The following is a 19,860-nucleotide window of genomic DNA, read 5'->3' as shown; positions in this document are numbered from 1 at the left end:
CGTTCTAATTATAAATATTCGCTACAAATAATTTTAAGTCTTTTATTATGGACCTTATAATATTGTGATTCTGCTTTTCGGCTCCTGCGACACATTTATAGCACTTTAATCTCAGATTAAGGTTACTCTGAAGTCAATCAATGAATTTCACTATGAGGTTTAGAGGTACGCCGCTTTCAAATAAATGAATTTATCGAGAAAGTGGTACCATTTCAAAATATTCGAGACAAAGAGACGCAAAAAGAATGCCAACACTACGGTGAATAGTTTTGTCACGGAGGTTATCAAGTCACCAATTGGTACCCGAAATCCTTTTCGAGCAATATCTACGTGGATACCAAAGCTTTTAGCTAAAGCACTGTTTGTTTACATATGAGAGGTGAGTCCTAATATTCTAAATGAACCAAATCGTAGATGTCGAGCTTTTCAATTGTTCAAATTCGTTCTTCTCGACATTATTTTTGTGATGTTCTTACGTACATATCAAGCAAATTCATTAGCAACACTGAGTTCACAACTAAATTTGTCACCAAATAAGGAGATTTAAAAAGAATGAGTATTTATAAGGATAATCTTTTCCCATGATTGGAAATGTCGCCAAAAAACGTACCCTCTGAGTATTTGACAGAATTTACTCAAAAATTTGGCTTGAAAATCGTACGGCATAAAAAAGTAAGAAATGAAGTAAGAAGAAATTAGAAACAAATGTACAATCCATAGAAACAAAATCAAACAAAAAACATATTAACAAAAACTGTGCACTAAGTAACTAAAAATACTCTTGAAACAGGTTAGAAAAAAAAAAAAAGATTTATTGCCAATAGTAACAAATAAGATTAATGGAAAACATGCAATTAGTTAAAATAGAAAAAAATGCATTAACAGTCAGTGTAAAATTTTTTGTGTTGCTGTTGAAGTGAGAACAAAAACATGCATAAATAATCAAAAAGGCACACAAAAATAAAGTTAACAAAAAATTAAAAAGTGTCAGTGATCCAAATATTACCCTAACAATAATAAATGAGATTAACAGTGAGCGTGTAATTAGTAATTAAGAAGAAGGAATATATTAACAAAAAGTGCAAATTATTGCTCTTGTGATGAACAAAATTAGCAAAAAAAAATATTTAGAAGCGCAAATGAACGAAGTATTACTTAATGGTAACAAGATTAACAAAAAAAAAAAAAAAACATGCAACTAGTGATACTTTAGAAAAAGGCATAAATCAGCAGTAAGTACAAAGAATTTTCTGCATTGTTGCTTGAATAAGAAAAAAGCATGCGACAATTGCAAATAACCGAAAATAAATGCAAAAAACAAAGTTAAAATGTGAATAATGTTACTAAAAAAAAAGAAACATAAAAACGAATTTAAAAAAAATGGATTCAAAATTCAAAATCTGTTTTAATTCTGAAAATTCCTAAAGATAATCTAAAAATTCGAGTAAGAAACTGAAATATAAAAAAGTGCAAAAGCAAAACCTTTTGAAGATTCACATAAATCCAAATTTTAAATTAACTCAAAAAGGTCAAAAAATTGAATGTTATATGTTTACAAAAATTCCAAAAAGCTCATTAATTTGGAACATATCCCAAAAAAGAAATCAAGAGCAAACTCGAACATCTGTTGCTGGACCTGAAAAGTTTCGAGGAAAATTCAAGGAACTGAAAATTCTTTTCCAAAATTTTAGATGTTGTGCATTTTTTCACATATCAATTTATAAATCATGTATAAAATAGATTCAGTTAAAGTAACCATAGTGGTAGCTCAAAAAAAATTTGAAAAATAAGGTATTATTAAATTGATCAATTATATTATCATTTCCCAAATTGGTAATTCGTCAGATATAAACAGGAAGCACGTTCAAATGCAAAGATAAATTTCCAAAAATCATTCATTCATATGTAAAAAGAAGTTTAAATAAAAACCATAGTTTCGTTACCTAACTGTTTAATACTCCAAATCATCGCAACAAATAATGTATTAACAAACATAGCCTAATACAGTTAAGAAACCAATTACAAGTCAAATATATAAAATTAAATATGCTAAAGTACTAGTCGATGTGTAAATAAATTTAATGAAAAAATCAAATTAAATAACACTAAAATAGCAATGAAAACTGTTTCGACCAACCTATAAAGCAATATAAATAAGCAGAAACAATGTTTGTTTTAATTTCGTCACCGAAGATTTTAAAAAATAGAAAGAAGGAAGATTGAATGTCATTATTGAAGTTACCAAAGCATTAAAAATACTATATTATTGACAAATTGCCTGAATAAAAAATAACTAACATTAATAAAAGTTACTTGCCCAAGGAAGAATTGACGAAATAAAAAAAAAAAAAACAAAACTGAAAGCTAAAAATTTAAACAACTTGATTTTTGATTTGAAATAATTTCAAATAACTTATTATCGAATTTTGTGATAACAAAGAAAATTCTCCTGAAAAGTCTCATTTTCTGTTAAGACCCCAAATTATTCTACTTCTGTTTCCAACTTTGTGTTCAACTGTTTCTAATTCAACTGTCTCTAAATCGTTTTATGCTTTTTTTTTGACTTTTATGTTGTACCTTTTCTGTTTTTTTCTTTCCCAATTTTTTGGTTTTTTTCATTTTCATTTTTTTTTTTTTGGATTTTTTGCTTTATTTTTTGAATTTTACTGGTGTTTGGATGTACTACACTAGATCAGAGATAGAGAATTGGAATAGGCAGCATATGTAAGTTACGCGGGAAAGGACGGATGGCATTATTAGTTTGTAGAAAAAAAGTTCACGACTGTGAACTTTTTTACTTTGAATCACTTGAAATGAAGATGTAGTGGGTATATCCACTCCTCCCAACAAGACTAAGTGCAGTAGCACAGCGAATTCTGGAATATTGAAAATTCAATATTAACTTCCTGTTTGTGTATCATCGAGGGGCAAATGAGCTACCTTTTTGGTCTTCCAAAATGCCTGCTGAACTGTTTGTTATATTATATGGAAATTTTGTAAAAGATTTGATGTACTATGAATTTTCATGATTTAACTATATAATTTTACCAGTAAGAGATCAAAGTAAGATACATCTCATCCACATATAATAATCATTTCATTAAAATTACAAATACCAATGCTATTATTCACTTCCACTGTGTATGGTGTTGTCTGCTACACTTACGGAGTTACGTAGATCTGCTAAATACTTCCTGTGTATCCTCAGCCAATGATTACTGCATAGGATTCTGATCGTCCTTAGTCTTCCGAAGCAGACATAAAGAATTTAGTCTAATCACTTCATATTATTATTTAAAGGTTAAGTTGGTACTTGTTTTTAATCATTATTTTGCTATACATTTGCTGCAAAAATTAAAAATTACAGGATGAGTTCACCGATTATTTCTACTTTTATCCAACACTAAGTGTCCCCATCGCTATTTCAGATCCTTTCTCATCATGACCGAGAAGTACAATCTATTTTAACTCCTGAGGGACCTGTCCCCTCCCACTTTCTTTAGGAGTCCACCTTCCTGTCCCCCTAATCTCTTTTCTTCCTCCTCTAAGCGGTTTAGGAGCGAGTTTTCAAAATGAAAAAGCCAAGTCTTACAGTCTTATTTTAAATTTGGAACACTTTTATAATTCTTAATCATATATTTCTGTAATAGACGGACATACGGGCTCTCTTTCTAAATAATTCCTAAGTTGGGATTTTCTGGATGCTCTGGATTTTATTTATCAATGCATTCATCATATAAACTACCAAATTTGCTAAATATTTATCAAGTGAAAAATCATACAATTAAATTTCACTTTAGTATTAAAACGGTGCAAAATTTTACATTCTTACTATCTAATATTGGCTATACCACTACTTACTGTGCCAAGCACCAAACATTTTTTCCATTGTGTTGTAAACTTAAAATGCTATGAACGAAAATTTTCAACAAATCAATTCAGAAAATGATGAAATTAGCATTAATTGTAGCAAAAGATATGCGTATTATTTCCTTATCAAACAATTTAGAAAAATTGTTTGTATTCGATATGATATGCGAATATATTCTATCCTAATGATCATTATAGAGAATATTATTTGTTCTAATTTGATTTCTTTGTTATTACCTTATTTACTTTATGGATTCTACTTTTCTTCAAAAGGTGAAACACTTGTTCTTCGATCTTTTTTTCTTCAATCAGTACAAATTTTTGCAGGATTTTTTAAATTAGGTGAGTGTTACTCTGGAAGCTATCTCCAATATCACAGTTAAGTGAATAATAAGTAAGCAAATAAGCATTACTTAGTATTTAACACTTTTATTATCTGCATTTTTGGATTACAAACAGGATTTCTTCAGTAATTCTTCTTTCCACATTTTTATTTTCACGTTTTTGGTGTCATTAGTTAATATGTTTACGTTGTTGTGGAACTATCTCCAATATCACACTTTTTATGTATCCTTTATTAAAATGTATTGCAATTTTTCATTGTTCGCTTTGAAAAAACACATGACTGAATGGCTTCTAACAACTTCTTTGCTTTTAACAACAGCTTGCTTTTTATTTTGTATATTTTTTTCCATTGCTAATATAGAATCCTTTTCGTTGTGAATGAATTCGTAAAGATGTTTTGCTTTTGAGAGACAGTCTAATCTATATCAGATTGTACGATGTCTAAAGAAAATGCTTTTTTTTGGGCAATAAATTCGGCGTTTTTTCTGGAACTTTTTTTCATCGCTATCTAAATATGAGTGTTTTCAATTAAAAATTGTCTATGAAAATCAGGAAAAAAGTCACAAAAGGAAAGATGCTGAACTTATTGCCTGAGGAAAATATAATTTTGTTTTCATTATTATTCCATACGTCATTAAAGGATCAACGCGTTTTTATTCTATTCCCGCAGAATTTTTTTGGACCACTTTGTTTTGTAAATCAGCTAAAATTCCTATTATGCGAAAGTAAGAAGAAAGTTAAAAATATGTGAAATACATGCGTACATAGACACATGCACACATACATACACATACACACACATATATATATATATACTTGGTTTAGATGCATTAGTACTAGAAGCCTTCAGTGATTATTCCAAATTTGAAGCATAATCTTTAATTTTTTTTTTCAAATTAAGAACACTAGTTGTTCATAGAATTTTATCATGTTGAAATTGATTGTTTTGTGAGTAGAAATTTTTGCTGTTGTATAAAAGATTAAAAGGTTAACAGTTTGAAACACTTTTAATGTTATGATAGTTTTGAAATGCATTATTTATTTTCATTTTTAATTTCTTTGTTTATCATCGTTTTAACCATTCGTTACTTTTTTTTTTTGACTATGTTGGTTTTCTAGTAAATTGTGTTTTATTATTATTACTTTTCGTTTCTTTGTTTACATTTTTTAAATTCTTACTTGTTATTCAATTTTAGAAATTTTTATTAGCAAAATATTCTGATTAAGTTTTCAACTCTCTAAACATGAGAATAGCTTTGTATATATTCTGCTATATTCTTAGCTCGGTGTCATACTGTTTGTTGTTGACACTATCAATCTATGCTATATAATGTCAAAAGTTTCGAAAAGTTCTTGAGGACTCATCGGGCGAAATAATATAAAAATATGCGCGGTAATGTCTCACTATAAAAAAGAAAACAGTGATAAATAGTAGAAAATCAGATTTTTTTTTTTGATTCAGATAACTGCTTTAACGTTAAAAAGGCTACTTTCTTCTAGCAATCGCTAATGTCTACTACGAATTTCATATGACATCTGTCTATCTATATGGAGATGATTGATTTTCAAACTGAATTTTTTTATTCTTAGCAACAAACAGGAGATATGGTATACTGAAGCGTGAAATGAAACTGAACTGTTAGATAAGATAGTTAATGGAGCCATACCGGATATTACTAAGTATTTTTTAAGTAAAACAGTGGTTGCATTCGTTGTAAAGACTGTTAACCAGTCCCAGAATATTGCAAACAAATTAAATGTAAGAAATGAAAGTTTAGTCTCTATAAAGTGTTGCATTTTGTCGATGAAAAGAAATGGAATGAGTGGATGGCATGGGTTACTACTGAAGCAAGTTGAATTTTAGTTTTAAAATTTATGCTGGTTCGCAAAAACCAAAGAATAGAAAAAAGTCGATATATGGAGAAAAAGCAGAAAGAAGATCGTTTGACTCTTATGGGTGGATAATTAAAAGAATATGAGTTGGTTTGATATGTGCAAGATCCAGTATACAGTTTTTTTTTTTCTTTTTTTTGGAAGTTTGGGAATTTGGAAGGAAATTTCGGTGAAAGTGTTGCTACTTCCATCACTGTTTTAAGTTTCACCCACTATTACCATAACATAGTCCCTAAAAGCGAAAACATATTATAATTGTGCATCACATTGCGATTTTCAGGAGAAACAGACTAATTATCTGATCAATTTCATTATTATTACCACTATGTCGATATAAAAGTATAATATCCATTAAAATAGCTATAATTATTAATTGTTACCACTCATACCCGAAAACAATCAATAAATCAAATAGTAATACTATCTAAAGAGACACTACAAATAGCCAGTTAATATATCCAGAAAATGAGAAAGCTCAATTGTGTCCAATGAGCGAAGAAGGAAATAGGCGTTATGGCAGCGCAGTAGGGCAGCACAGGTGGTTGAACACTGCAACTGCATGTCTCTTCATTCTACGGCTTTTAGGAAAATATCTAAGCTTTAATACTCGATACTCTCTCCTTTCTTTTTATACTTCTCTACTTTATCTATTTCCTATCTTCCTCTCCCCATCGAAATTATTAGATAAAAATTGAGTGGGATGACGTACAGTGATCATCTTGTCCTAACACACACTACTCGGCGGCTACGTCAACCTGTTAACGCCACCTAGTTCTATCAGATTTACCCCGAACATTCTCAAATTATAAACTGCTCCTGTCGATAATACGTACTTCTTCACTCATACACACAGAGAGAGACAGACAGACACATACACATGTATGCATTCGTTACTTTATCATCCATAGCTTTTGTGAGTTAAGCTAGGCTTCATCTCGTTTTTCTGCTTTATCCTCACAACCATTTCATCCCACTTATTGCGTCCTTTCAGAATTATTCCTGCTTATGTGAATATAAACTTATACTTCCCGTTCATTTTAATAATGTTATGTTATTTGATGGAAAGCATCAAATTTCGTGCTGTCTTTGCTAAACAAAAAAAAAAAAAAAAATGATCCGGAAAATCGAATTGGGCTATTGCAGAATCATTTAATGGAGAACTTGAAGATATCAACAATTTAATTAATTAATTCCAAGAAAAGAAAACAGATTAACTTTTCAGCTTCTCATTATCTTTTTTCTTGTCTTGCACTTCTTATTTTTCATACCTTAGAATCTGTTGCTTTTTGCAAATAAAATTTGCAATGGCACTAAAAGACAAATATGATGCAGAGATCACTGCTGCTTCTTTGGCTCACTCAATTCATTAAATGTTTCAATTCCTATCCCTCTTCTTTTTCTTCTCCTTTTTTCGATTGAAACAAGCCCTTTAGGCTTTAATTTCACCGAATTTTCTTTTCCATTTTCTCCAATGCTACATCATGAAAGCCTTTTATCCTCTTTTCTTTTTTGTAAACAAAATAATTTTTTTACAAGTAGCCAGACTTAGTTTGGATTTAATATCAGACAAATATAAATTTCACTAAAAAATGTTGGATGAAAGAAGAAACTGCGGTTGATGGAGAAGAATAAGTCAATAATAATCATTTTGTGTACATTTTCCTTTCTTGATTTCAATTTCAGATATTTTCTTTTTTTGATTAAACGTATTGTTGTTTACTTGCTTGGCACAATTAGTGGGTTAATGGATTGGATCGAAAACGTGTTTTCTTCTATGAAAGCCTTTATACTCTTTTCTTCCGTTACATTCATAGGCATAAGAAATTCAGAAAATTTTCTCCGTTTTTCAGTCATCTGTAATTTTCTATATTTATTCTTGTGCAGTGTTAAGATTATAGAGCACATATTCATTTCTACTTAAGAGAGCAATTTTCATTCTGATCTTTAATTAAATCTTTCCGAAGTCTAATCCGTTTCCTCGTTTTCTCCCTATTTCCTTAAGGACTGTTCAAGAAACATGTTTCATTTTCTGATGGTTTTATATTATTCGAAAAAGATCCCTTATTATCTGCTACGAGCTTATGAATTTAATTGAATTAGAATTTGCGAACTTCGAAATTACTTTAAATGATTAAATTATATTTTAAATTTGAAAAGTCAGTCACAGAGTAATTTTGATAATTCATAAAAAAACTTAAGTTGGAAGCATAGACATTTGCATGCAACATTTAAAGTGCGCTATTAAACTTAACTAAATTTTACATTTACTCAAATTATAGTCTTTATTTTGTGAACTCTCTGGTATATTTTATTTTTCCTAAATGTGTTAATTGCCGACAAATGTTTATGCCAGACATTCATCTGAAATAGAGTACAGTTGAGAACTTCTTCTAGATTTTTGTTTGTTTTATGTTTTTGCAATCGTTAGTGTCAGTCGTCGTTTTATTTTAGCGCATTTTAATCACTAAGAAGCTTTTGAAAAAAAAAAAGCAGAGAACTTTATGATGACAGCAACATTTATGAAGCAATTAGTACTTTTCAGCTTTTATTTATCGACATTTACAAATAGAATTGAAACCAACCTCGAACTTTTTTCGCTTCTGGAAGTTGTAGAAGTTATTTACTGTTTTCTTAAAGTTTTTATTTTGATTTTTGGGCTTTTTCAATACAAAATAGTAAAACGATAAAAAACATAAATTTCTTTTAACTTCTGATTTTATAATAAATCTACCTTCGAACAAAGAATAAGAAGCCAAAATTGGAGAGAAAAGATTTCGGGATATCTGACTCCTGAAATACCATAAACTTAGATGATACATTTCAAGTTGTTTATTTGGAATGTCATCCAACAACTGTCTGGTCTGTTTTCTTTTGACTAATTCTTTCAAACATAGTACTATGCTCAATTTTTCAGTTAACTCTATTTTACTAGAATGACATTTAAATTGAAGTTGATGGAAAATCGGAAAATATGCGGAAGTGACGTATGCAGGCAGGAGAGCGATAACAGATGACAATTTGGAAATAATTATTTGGCCTCTGGAGGGAGCATGAGAGAAGAGAAGTTGAGGCTGTTTTGTCTTCAGCTTCTTTTGCTTCTTCAAAGCAACACAAAAATATTATTCGATGTTAACAATTTTTTTCTCTAACATTGAATGTTTATTTAAAAGTAGTCGAAGTCTTCTACTTTCTTAATTTGAAAATAAGTAAGTCCTTGTCTTCTCTCTGAAGTAGGAACCATTTCGATTTTTCAATATCACTTCTACTATTACACAAATTTGTTCTAATTTTCGTGAAAAGTTGTTTGAATTCATTTTGCGTCTTTTATTTTACACAAGCCATTACCATACTTCTTCATTTACGAAGACTAACTTCTTCGGAGAGTTTTCAGAAAATGGAACTCAAAACAATTATTTTGGATATATTTTGAGATTTTTTTGATGGCCTGTTTGTGGACAGCGAAGTTTTTCTTGGATTTCTATTTGTAGTACTGCCATATGGACAGTGGTCAACCTGCAGATGCATGGTGTAGCAGTACTGCTCGAGCACTGGACATCTTCAATCGACGTGGTTCGCTTCTTGCTGTCGCACTCGGTGGTTAATATTTTGCACAGATTTATTTGGATTATCAAAAAATATAAGTAATATTGCTGGTTTAACGTAATAAAAGGCAAAACATAGCAATCATACTACCTTAATTAATCAATGACTTAATGACCCTTTTTTGAACGAATAATTTTGATTCCCGCTTAGTTCAGTTCGACCACACTTCGTTTAGGTAGGAAAGATTGAAGTGGAAATTACAGAACAGTTTTGCTATCTTATTCAAAATCATTTATTGAAGAAGCAGTAGCCAGCCTTGGAGCTGCTTAAAATATCTGCAAAACCTTACATTTTAAATTTACTACTTTTCTAGGGGTTAACAGCGAAGCAGTTGCATCATTACCTACTTACAATTCACCGAAAGCTACCGCACCTGCTCCTTATTCTTCCAGTTATCAGTACAATGATCACAATATCAGTACAACGATGACATCCTGTAAGCTCTTCCAGGCTGTTCCATTTTGATTTGATTCTTTTTTATCATTATCGAAATGCAATCGTTTAACCACACAGGGAAGCTTAGCCTGGGATATTTCTATGTACATGATAATCATTAGAATGTAACAGGCGTTCACATTCTGAGCTTCCATTTTTAATTCTTGGAATCAGTTTTATGGACTTGATAATCCAAATACACTTGGCTGGAATAAAAAATTCGTCCCAATGCTTTTTCGTCTCGATGATCCTGAAATGTGTTCTCAGTCCAATCTGTTTATGGTTTACAACAAAAACACTTGAAGTTTTTATAGGTCCTACGCATGGCTTTGCAACCACGTCATCAGTAGCATCTTCTGGATCCGTTCAAAATAATGTTGCGGCATCACAATATGATACTCGTGTTGCAATCGATGGCGATTGCAGTTCACAAATTGTTTCCGAACGTATTAAGTATTTTTCTATAATCATTGATGACTCTCATTATGTCCTAAATCTTCAAACGACTTGTAGATTGATATTTATGGATACATTTCTAGGAAACCTTTATTTAAATATAAATACAAATAAGTGGCAATAATTTTTTAAAATTATCTATAGATTCAATAATTTCGATTATCAATCTTGAGTGAGTTACCACTTTGATAAAAACTTCACGAATTATAGCGAATGGCGACCATGCTATCCACGTCTTTGCGCTCATCATGATTGCGTAAGCCTAGCATCAGCCTGGGGACTTGGTCCACCAACAACATCTCTCGAGCCTCGTCCAACTGGAGCATCACAGGCTCAGAGTCCGTGTGAAGATGACATGGGTGATGGTAAATCTAATGATCTGTTGGCAAATTGCCCAGCTTTCAGGTATTTCATCTTTCCTGTAACCTAAGGAAAGTGAAATAAGAGTGAAGACTACAGCGGTTTTGTTAATGTCAAACTTTTTACTTGTCCTAATTAGGATCACTTAGTTTCTTTAATTTTAGAAATGAATTAGGTGGTGAACCAATTCGTCGTTTGGCCCTTTCTCGTCGCTTCAGTGCTGCTTCAAAAGATGAATTAAAAAACAAAGATGAAACATGGCAACGAGAACATACAGCATCTGAAATTGGTATTCTGGAAGATGTTAGCAATGTGTACCTTGGCGGCAGGTAACAATATTTCTTTTCGTTACCCTGCCAATCTATATGTTGGAATTGTTTGACTCCGAATGCTCTGGTTCATTTCCATGACAAACAAATTTTCTTTTCGCTGCCTAAAATGCGGAATGTCTTTCTTGAAAGAGCATTTTTGGCTTTTAAGTGCATAAAGGATTAAGAATGGACTGGTTAAATAATTGAAGTATATAAAAGGTATAACTAATATTTTGCCATCGTTTTTTGGAAGTTATTCATTCTTTCCTTATAAGGAAGGTCGAAGAGTAAAAATGAAATGGAAAAAGACTAAAGAAAACAATAAATTCAAAAAGTTAGATTTCGTTTTTTCTGTAAATTCTTATTTGTTCTCAGTAGTTATAGAAATAACATTAACTTTGCATTACTATTATAAACTTTTTTCAGATTGTGCGCAGCACGTCAACAAAAAGTTGTCATCGAGCCTCAAGATATTGGCGCTTACTACTATCGGCACTGTTTTCTTGGACGACGTGAGTTTCTTTTGTTTCTTCATTTCAGATAAATTTCAATTCTCTTCGAATGAGATTTGAATTTCTCTTTTAAAGGTACTAAAATATTCTTATAATCGTAAATATCAGGTTTCAGCTCATTGGAACTTTTTTGGTACCGATGAAACACTCGGTCCAGTTGCCGTCTCGGTAGTTCGTGAACGTATTGAAAGCGGTATTCAGAATGTTACCATTTATCGAATGATTGTTCGGCTCAGTGATGTATTTTTTAATATTTATCTGACTCTTTGCAGTTATTCATTAGTAGGAACTTGATGTGGTGTTCCAATTAACCACACACATTGGATTAAAGTCTATGAAAGGTCTTCTGTAATCATTTTGAAATGACAACTTTGTCTAACATTTCTGTATTCTACAATGAATTATATATTTGGAAATGAAATCTCATATGAATGTCAATACACTTCTGTATCAGTCATAGAATTGATCTTGTTATCATTTAATCACATCGTTGTTGGTAATAGGTACAGCATTATTTCAGCTTTGTACGCTACGAGTTGCAATACCAGAAGAAGTTGTTTCGGATAATAATACCGATCAGAAAAATACTCGATCATTGATAAAAGAATTATTGGAAATTGCCTGTCCACAAATACACTACGGAATCCTTCGTCCAGCCAACCCGTCATTTACAAGAGTTGAAGATTTTCTTGTCAAAATTGATGAGCAGGTTTGCTTGCAAATTTTTACATAAGACTTAAGTTGCTTAAAACATAATTTTTTTAGAACTTAAATTACTCTTTTTGAAAGAGAACATTCCTGAGGTGGAAAGTGGGAAGGAAATTTGAACTTCAGCTGTAAATATTGTTTGTTATATTGTAGTTGTTTTAGCCGATTTATACACGATATAAAGTTGGCGTGATGTATTGTGGCGTCTGTCAGTCCACTGAAGAGCAAATGTATAATAATGGTATCTTTTCTTTGTAACACTTACAACTCTACTTTGAACTTTTCAATTCATTTTACTTTATTTTAAAACTTTTTCATTCATGATATTATTAAGCAGATACTTCAAAATCCTTAACAAATTTAGAAAGTTTCCCGTATTTGAGAGCTGTCAAAGAACGCAAGGTTGTAAACTCTTGTCAGTTACTTTCTACTTTCTATCTAAATATCCATCCAATTTGAATATTTGCAGTTCTAATTTCTCAACATTTTAATATTTTTTTTGAATGTTACTATTCCCTTCTCAAGACATTACCAGAACACTACTTTTTTAATGCTTATTTTTTCATTACTGGAACTAATACTCACTCACTGCCATTTAAAAATTTTTAAAGGATTCTGTAGTTGAACTATAAGTTATTGGCACGATATTTAATACATACAGCAGTGAATTACTTACTGTAAACTCAATTTCAGAAAGTGGATCTCCTGCTTTCGAAGAATTTTTAGACTTCCTTGGACAGCGTGTGCGATTGAAAGGTTTTGATCAGTATAAAGGGGGTCTTGATGTACGTGGTGATACAACGGGTACACATTCGATATACGTCAAATATCAGGCACATGAAATAATGTTCCATGTATCAACACTTCTTCCTTTTACTCCCAGTAACAAGCAACAAGTGAGCAAATACCAGCAATTTTTCACTTAAGAAGTTAATTGATCATAGCTAATTTTAGTATTATTATTGGATTTTCTGTAGATTTTGTTTGATCTCCAGAAATATTTTCAGCTAGCTCGAAAAAGGCACATTGGTAATGATATGGTCACTGTAATTTTCCAAGAGCCTGGTGCTCTTCCTTTCAGTCCAATCACTGTCCGTTCACATTTCCAGCATGTTTTCATAATTGTACGGGCCAATAATCCATGCACTGATGATGTAACTTACAGGTACAAATTTTGAATTTCATTCTTTAAGTTGCGTGATATTGCGTGAAATACCTGTCTCCATGCGCTTATGAGTTAAATATTGAATCAGATGTGAATGGCAGTATTGATAGACATTTATAATATACAACTGGTAATGTCACTGATTGATTTTAATAACACAATATTATAAATTTACAGTATTGCTGTATCACGAGCGAAAGATGTTCCAGCTTTTGGACCTGCTGTACCTCAAGGAGCCACGTTTCCAAAATCCGCTGAGTTCCATGACTTTTTCATCACAAAAAGTAAGTATAAAATAGCGTACGAGTTTTCATCTTGACGCGTTTTATTTCAAATTAGCTTCTTCTTTCAAATGTACAATCGAAAGGTAATTTTAAGTATTCTGGAGAGAATGTAGAAGTTATCGTTTACTTTTTCTTTCCGAATGGGTATTCTGAGATTGGTCAGTTGGATAACTGATTAGTAATCGTCTACGAAAATAGAATCATCGTTTTTCTTCAATTTTTTTTAGTAATAAACGCCGAAAATGCGGTGCATCGTTCGAAAAAATTTGCGGCAATGGCAGCACGTACCCGTAGAGAAGCATTGAAAGAAATTGCTGAAAATTTCTCTTCGGCTCATCCTAATGATGGACCAGCAAAAATTGCAAGTGCGCACTTCTGTCATTATATTACAATAAAAGAAAGTGAATTATTTTTCCAATGAATGAAAATTATGCAACAATTACAGGTCGATTTTTGGTTGGATCAGTGAAACGAAAGGAGCGATCATTACCACGGCCAGTATTAAGTGAATCGTTACATGGAGCACTTTCGTGGCTTGTTGAAGTTCACGATCATTCACAAAATCAGTCGATCACATGTGTTCTGGGTTTATCTAGTGAAACTTTAGCTATTTTGGAAATGCCATCCGGTCAAGTTATTTGTGCGATACCCACACATTCGATCATTGGTTGGGCCAATACGGATTCAGGGTACACATACGCTACTGTTATTTCTTTTTCACTCTTTTTGTTTCCACTCTCTTTGCTTTGTTACATTCCTGTCCTTATCTCCTTGAGTTGATGTCTTTTAATCAAATTAACGTCTCATTTTAATCAGTGATTTTTCTTTTAGTTACTCTAATATTATGAAACACTTTCCATTATTTTGCAATGTATTTAAAAGTCAACTAATGGGATTTGAAAGCTGAAAACACATTATTCCTGAGATATCAACAGAATTTGAATATTTTATACTTTGGAGAAAGATGGGTCATTCCATAATATAGTTTAGGTCATCTTACCATTTGCACTTATTCTGAAAAAAATTAAAACTATTCCTTTTTAGATTGAAAATTTACTTTGATCACGGAGATGTGTTGCTTTTGAGATGCCGCACAACTGATAATAGTGATCGAGAATTAACTGCTCTAATACGACGTTTAGAGTGTGTTACGAAAGGTAGTGAAGAAGTTTTTGTAATAGAAATTTTCAAAGCTTTTGATTGAAGCTAGTTTGTCTTAAGTAAGTTGATTTAGACTGAGTATATTTAAAATGATTTCAATAAAGCGAGTAAGCTATATATATTCTTCTTTTTCCCTGCTATCTTGATTGGTTTACCTTTGCTTGTGGTGAATAGAAATAGTATAGAAAAAAAACGGTCTAGCATCTTCCATGGTACTTTCCACAATTGATCGTTGAAGGCGATGAAGCTAAGGAAGTATTACATCGGCGTGCACGAACTTCCGACAATTTGGGCTTCCACCTACAAGAAGAAGGTGTTGTTACTGATGTAGAAATGTATCATACAGCTTGGCGATGTGGGCTTAGACAGGGATCACGAATTGTTGAGGTTGGAACAGTTTTAAACTTTTAGTTGAGATTTAAATCAGTTGCCAAAAAAAATCTAATTTAAAGCAATGTTATTTTGAAAAATCATCTGTTTTTCTTTTTATAATGGTTGCTAAATATCTTCGTGGAAACCTCGGAATTAAAATCCTTTTAACACTTTCTCCTCATGAATTCTCTGTGTCTCTTTTGTGAGACAGTATTTCAGTAAAATCTTTACTACTTCATTCCGAAATTACTAAATTATTGAACTTGAATGGTGTATGGCTGGCTTTTTCATTGTCGCAGAGCCTTGTTTTACTGTTTTTATCAGACCATAAAGACTTATCGGCTTCCTCAACATTAAATTTTTAATTCGTTTACCAACTAATTAATTTCTTTTTCATTATATAGCTATTTAGAACATTTTGCTTTGGAGAAACTAAAAAAGATGAAATACGTATAGTTTGCAGATTGAAGGTAAACCAATCGTTACAATGAGTTACAACGAAATTTGTGATCTGATGGCACATCGAACTTCACTTCGATTGATTATGATTTTGCCAGCATCTGATGGTTCACCCCGTAGGGGCTGTGCTGATCCACACTGCCCTGCCGTAAGCGGTGATGAGCGGTTATTGTTGATGCCTGATACATTTGCGAAACGAAATATGAAGTAAGATTTTTATTGTTGCGATGATTTATGGCTTTTTCATTATGTCTTGTTTTGAAATTTTATCCAAATATAATGAAATCACAGAGGTTTATCCCCTTTTCTTTATATTTTCAGAATTGACCTTCAGGATATTGGCTATAAGAGTTTATTTATTAAAAAGTTAATTGTCAACGGTAATGGATAATATAACTCTCTCTCTCTCTCAAGAATTTTGTTACTTACAAAAAGACGCTTAATGTTTCAATTAGATAACTATTAACAGCTGATAAATTTAAGTAAATTTTTCAGTGCACTTGATTTTCAGCTATCTCAGTAGTTTTAAAAATGAACAACTTCGCATGCTCAATAACTGGGACAAAACTAGAAAGCAGTCAAGTAGTTTTGAGGATGAATCAATTGCATGGAACAGACATAATGCTGTAAATATTTTAATAGTTGTTGTCGAGACGTATATATTGTTTACATTGATTTGAATCCATTTTTACCGACTCGAAATTATTTTTTTTCATGGTTTTTACAATGAGAGTTGGAGATGTGCGTGAATGTATTTTTTTAATGTGTGAGAATACTTTCACCCTATTATTAGTGAATGAAAATTGGTAAACATAAATTAGTCGGCATATATAATATATTATTGATATTATAAGGCAAATTTGTTGCTTAGATTTCTTTGGAATCACTATATTTCTTTTCTGATTAAATTTTATATTCTGAACTAATACATTCATTCCTTCCTCGTTTTTTTTTTTTTTTTTTTTTTTTTTAACTCTGATAGGAAGAATTTTCTATTCGTGGTAAATGCTAATTCCACTTACTTATTTTAGTTTTGGTCCTTTACATTTATTTTAAATAACATTTTAAATGAATTTTTTTGCAGGCGACCAAACTTGCACGTTATGAAAGAGTTAGTTGTTATGTACGCTATGAAAGACCTGCAAATACTGAGTAATTTTTTGCAAAATTTTTAATATTTGAGGAAATAAATTTTTAATCAAGATTTAAGTTGAATTCAAGTTTTTTGTCGTTCGTAATATGGAATCGCTATAAGATATTGTTGAAACACTGTGATAATTTTCACATTAAGATTGTAAGTTCATCCATCTAATGTTAACATTTCTCATCATTTTATGTTTTTATGTTAATAATAAACTTATTGAGCAAATATGACATTCCAGGCCTGTCAAATGGAAAGTATTAAATAACTGCCTGTATGAATCTACTTACAAAGTACAGGTAGCCTACAGTAAATTTTTCTGATGACGAATTTTGAGAATTTATAGTCAAAGTAGTCATTAATTGTTTAACTATTTATTAGAATATTTTCTCTCTTTCTTTTCTCCCAAGCAATTTAAATTTCATCAAGTTTGTGTAAATCTAATTTAAAAGGAAAAAGAACCTAACCGAACGAAAAAGAAAGAATTGATTTAAGATCCTTTCAAACCAGCTCATTCCGCTTTTAGAAATTGGAATGTTTTTCCTAGCAAAATTGATATCGTAGTTGCTGTCAAAAGAGTTATTTCTAAAAGTAAGAGTTACTAATTCATAATTTGTTTCAGGGGCGAATACTGCGTGTACGTTCTGAAGATTCATTAATTTCATCCTCAGAAAACTGTCGCAATACCTATTCCGTAAACTTATTTCTATATGATTCATTGATAGTTATGATTTTATTAAGATTAATATTTCGAAATTTCAACAAAGTTAATGTTTGATAAGAGAATTTTTAATGTATTTCCAATTTGTAATATTAGTATTTCATAGGAAGCATCCTTCTGTTTTTCCTTTCACAGAATATTTTAGTCTTCAAGTTTTTCAAAAGAACAGTAAATCCAAACTCGTAGAATTTCAGCTTGAATAAGCTTGAGAGGAATTAAAAATTAACTTTGTTAACTTTATTAACTTTGTTCATCTCTTGACAGAGTTTGAAAATAATTAACGCTGAGGCATAAGGAAACTACATCTTATTTAAGTTGTGTCACATTCATTTTTAACTCAAAATCATCCCATTTTTTATTTTAGCAGTCGAGAAGCGATACTTATGGCCGCAGTATTAGTCTTATATCTAAAACGGGAGAATCTGGAAAAATAGTTGCGAAAAAGAACGCTGAATTGGAAAAGAGCAAAACACAATTACAAAAAACACTGAGAGAAAAGCAAGCTCTGGAAGCTATGATTTCGCGTTTGAAAGAAGAACTTACAAAAGTAAATTCTTTATCTTCACTTAATTAACCTCTCATAACTTAACCTACTTTCTCTTGTTTTTTTTTCAAGACTTGGTCTCGACTATACAATTTTTTTTATATAAGATGAAATCGGTGTGCTACGAGTTATGTCTTGCTAGCAATTAGATAAAGAAGTGTTTAATTTAGGAATGGTGAAAATTAGATTCGTGGCTAACTAATTATTCGTATAAATTCAACAAAACATTTTCATAAATTGTAGGAGCGACGTGCACATGAAATGACGAAACTTGAATTACAGAAACTGCAAAAGTATTTTGAAATGTTACCAAACGTGTCGCTGTAATTCTTTACTGGTAAGATATACTAAATATAATGACATGATAAATATGTGTGTGATATGCCCTTATTATAATGTTTGCATTTATCATGCGTGTGGTCTTTTGTTGAAGTCCACTTTTTTTACAATGTTCTTTACACTCAACTTTTCGAGTTTAATAATTTAATCAGCAAAAAGATTTGTTACAATCGTTTGATTCTTGAATTTTAGAAATAAATAGGCAAAACTTTCATGCCACAACACATTCTCGAGATTTTAGTGAAATGAAATTTGTTACTTTTCCTAATTTGTGATTCTGAATTGTATCTGTGCCGTCTTATTAGAGATTCCAGCATATCTATAATTTGTCATTGTCGGCATTTGACTATAATTTCGAATCGTCGTAATTCCTTACATTGTGTTGTCTTTATTGGCCCTTGTTGTGAAAATTATTTATTATTAACCTTTCTTTTTTTCCCTTTTTCCATTGTTATTATGTCTAAATGAAATTCGTAAACATAGTTTGGTGGCTCATCTTGATGTCATTACAATCTTGATCGATCAATTCTTTATGCCACATTAAGTTCATGTTATTTTGTCTCATCAAATCAATGTATAATTAAATTTCCCTACAAACAAAATAAATGTTTTTGGAAACTTTAGAATATTTCTTTGGTATGGCTGGACAAAACATTGATAGAGAACGTCGTGTTAATTCTCACTGAATATTTCTGGTTACGCTTTCTATGCCTACAATCGGATCATTTGGCTGATGTGTTCTTACAATACAAATGGCAATTTAAATCAAACCTTGCTTTAAGGAACTCTTCCTGGCTATAACAATAGTGGTTGTTTGTCCAGTTGTTACAATTGAATAGTCTTTGTACAAAAAATTCTACTTGATTAATTACAACCAGCAGTCGAAGGGAGAACTCAAATTTGAATAATTAGATGCAATTTCTCAAATATCAAATTTCACTTAAACTGTGTAGGATGAAAAGTGATGATTGAAATTTGACGTCCATTTTTCAGTGAGCCTCCATTGATCTTGCTAAACGACGTAGAATGAGATCGTTGCATTATCTTTTCGATAACCGCACACAATTTTAATTAGTTTTTTAAAAATTTATTTTAGGATTTCTATTTTCTGATCATATTTTAGCTTATGCGGTTCGCTCACAAACAATGCACTTACTGGTTTTTGCTATAAAAGAAGACAA

At 31.2% G+C, this 19,860-nt stretch overlaps 1 protein-coding gene across 1 annotated transcript; it reads left to right on the top strand.

Moving 5' to 3' along the window:
• Nucleotides 1-9,605: 9,605 nt before the first annotated feature.
• Nucleotides 9,606-18,667, top strand: Bma-sipa-1 (Rap/ran-GAP family protein; the record flags this gene model as incomplete). Its single annotated transcript, XM_043081784.1, has 23 exons — nucleotides 9,606-9,705; nucleotides 10,025-10,147; nucleotides 10,461-10,599; nucleotides 10,813-11,007; nucleotides 11,127-11,291; nucleotides 11,700-11,785; nucleotides 11,901-12,025; nucleotides 12,306-12,494; nucleotides 12,656-12,734; nucleotides 13,187-13,389; nucleotides 13,501-13,658; nucleotides 13,836-13,942; nucleotides 14,170-14,307; nucleotides 14,388-14,631; nucleotides 14,987-15,099; nucleotides 15,342-15,490; nucleotides 15,939-16,141; nucleotides 16,446-16,560; nucleotides 17,019-17,086; nucleotides 17,317-17,374; nucleotides 17,698-17,769; nucleotides 18,161-18,343; nucleotides 18,584-18,667. 23 exons carry the CDS (start codon nucleotides 9,606-9,608, stop codon nucleotides 18,665-18,667), a joined length of 3,096 nt encoding a protein of 1,031 aa, XP_042937718.1.
• Between the last annotated feature and the right edge of the window lie 1,193 nt (nucleotides 18,668-19,860).

This window comes from Brugia malayi (genome assembly GCF_000002995.4).
Source record: "Brugia malayi strain FR3 genome assembly, contig: Bm_v4_Chr4_scaffold_001, whole genome shotgun sequence".
In the NCBI taxonomy this organism is placed as follows: domain Eukaryota; kingdom Metazoa; phylum Nematoda; class Chromadorea; order Rhabditida; family Onchocercidae; genus Brugia; species Brugia malayi.
Note: the sequence above shows the minus strand (reverse complement) of the source record. Positions and strands in the feature narration are given on the sequence as shown.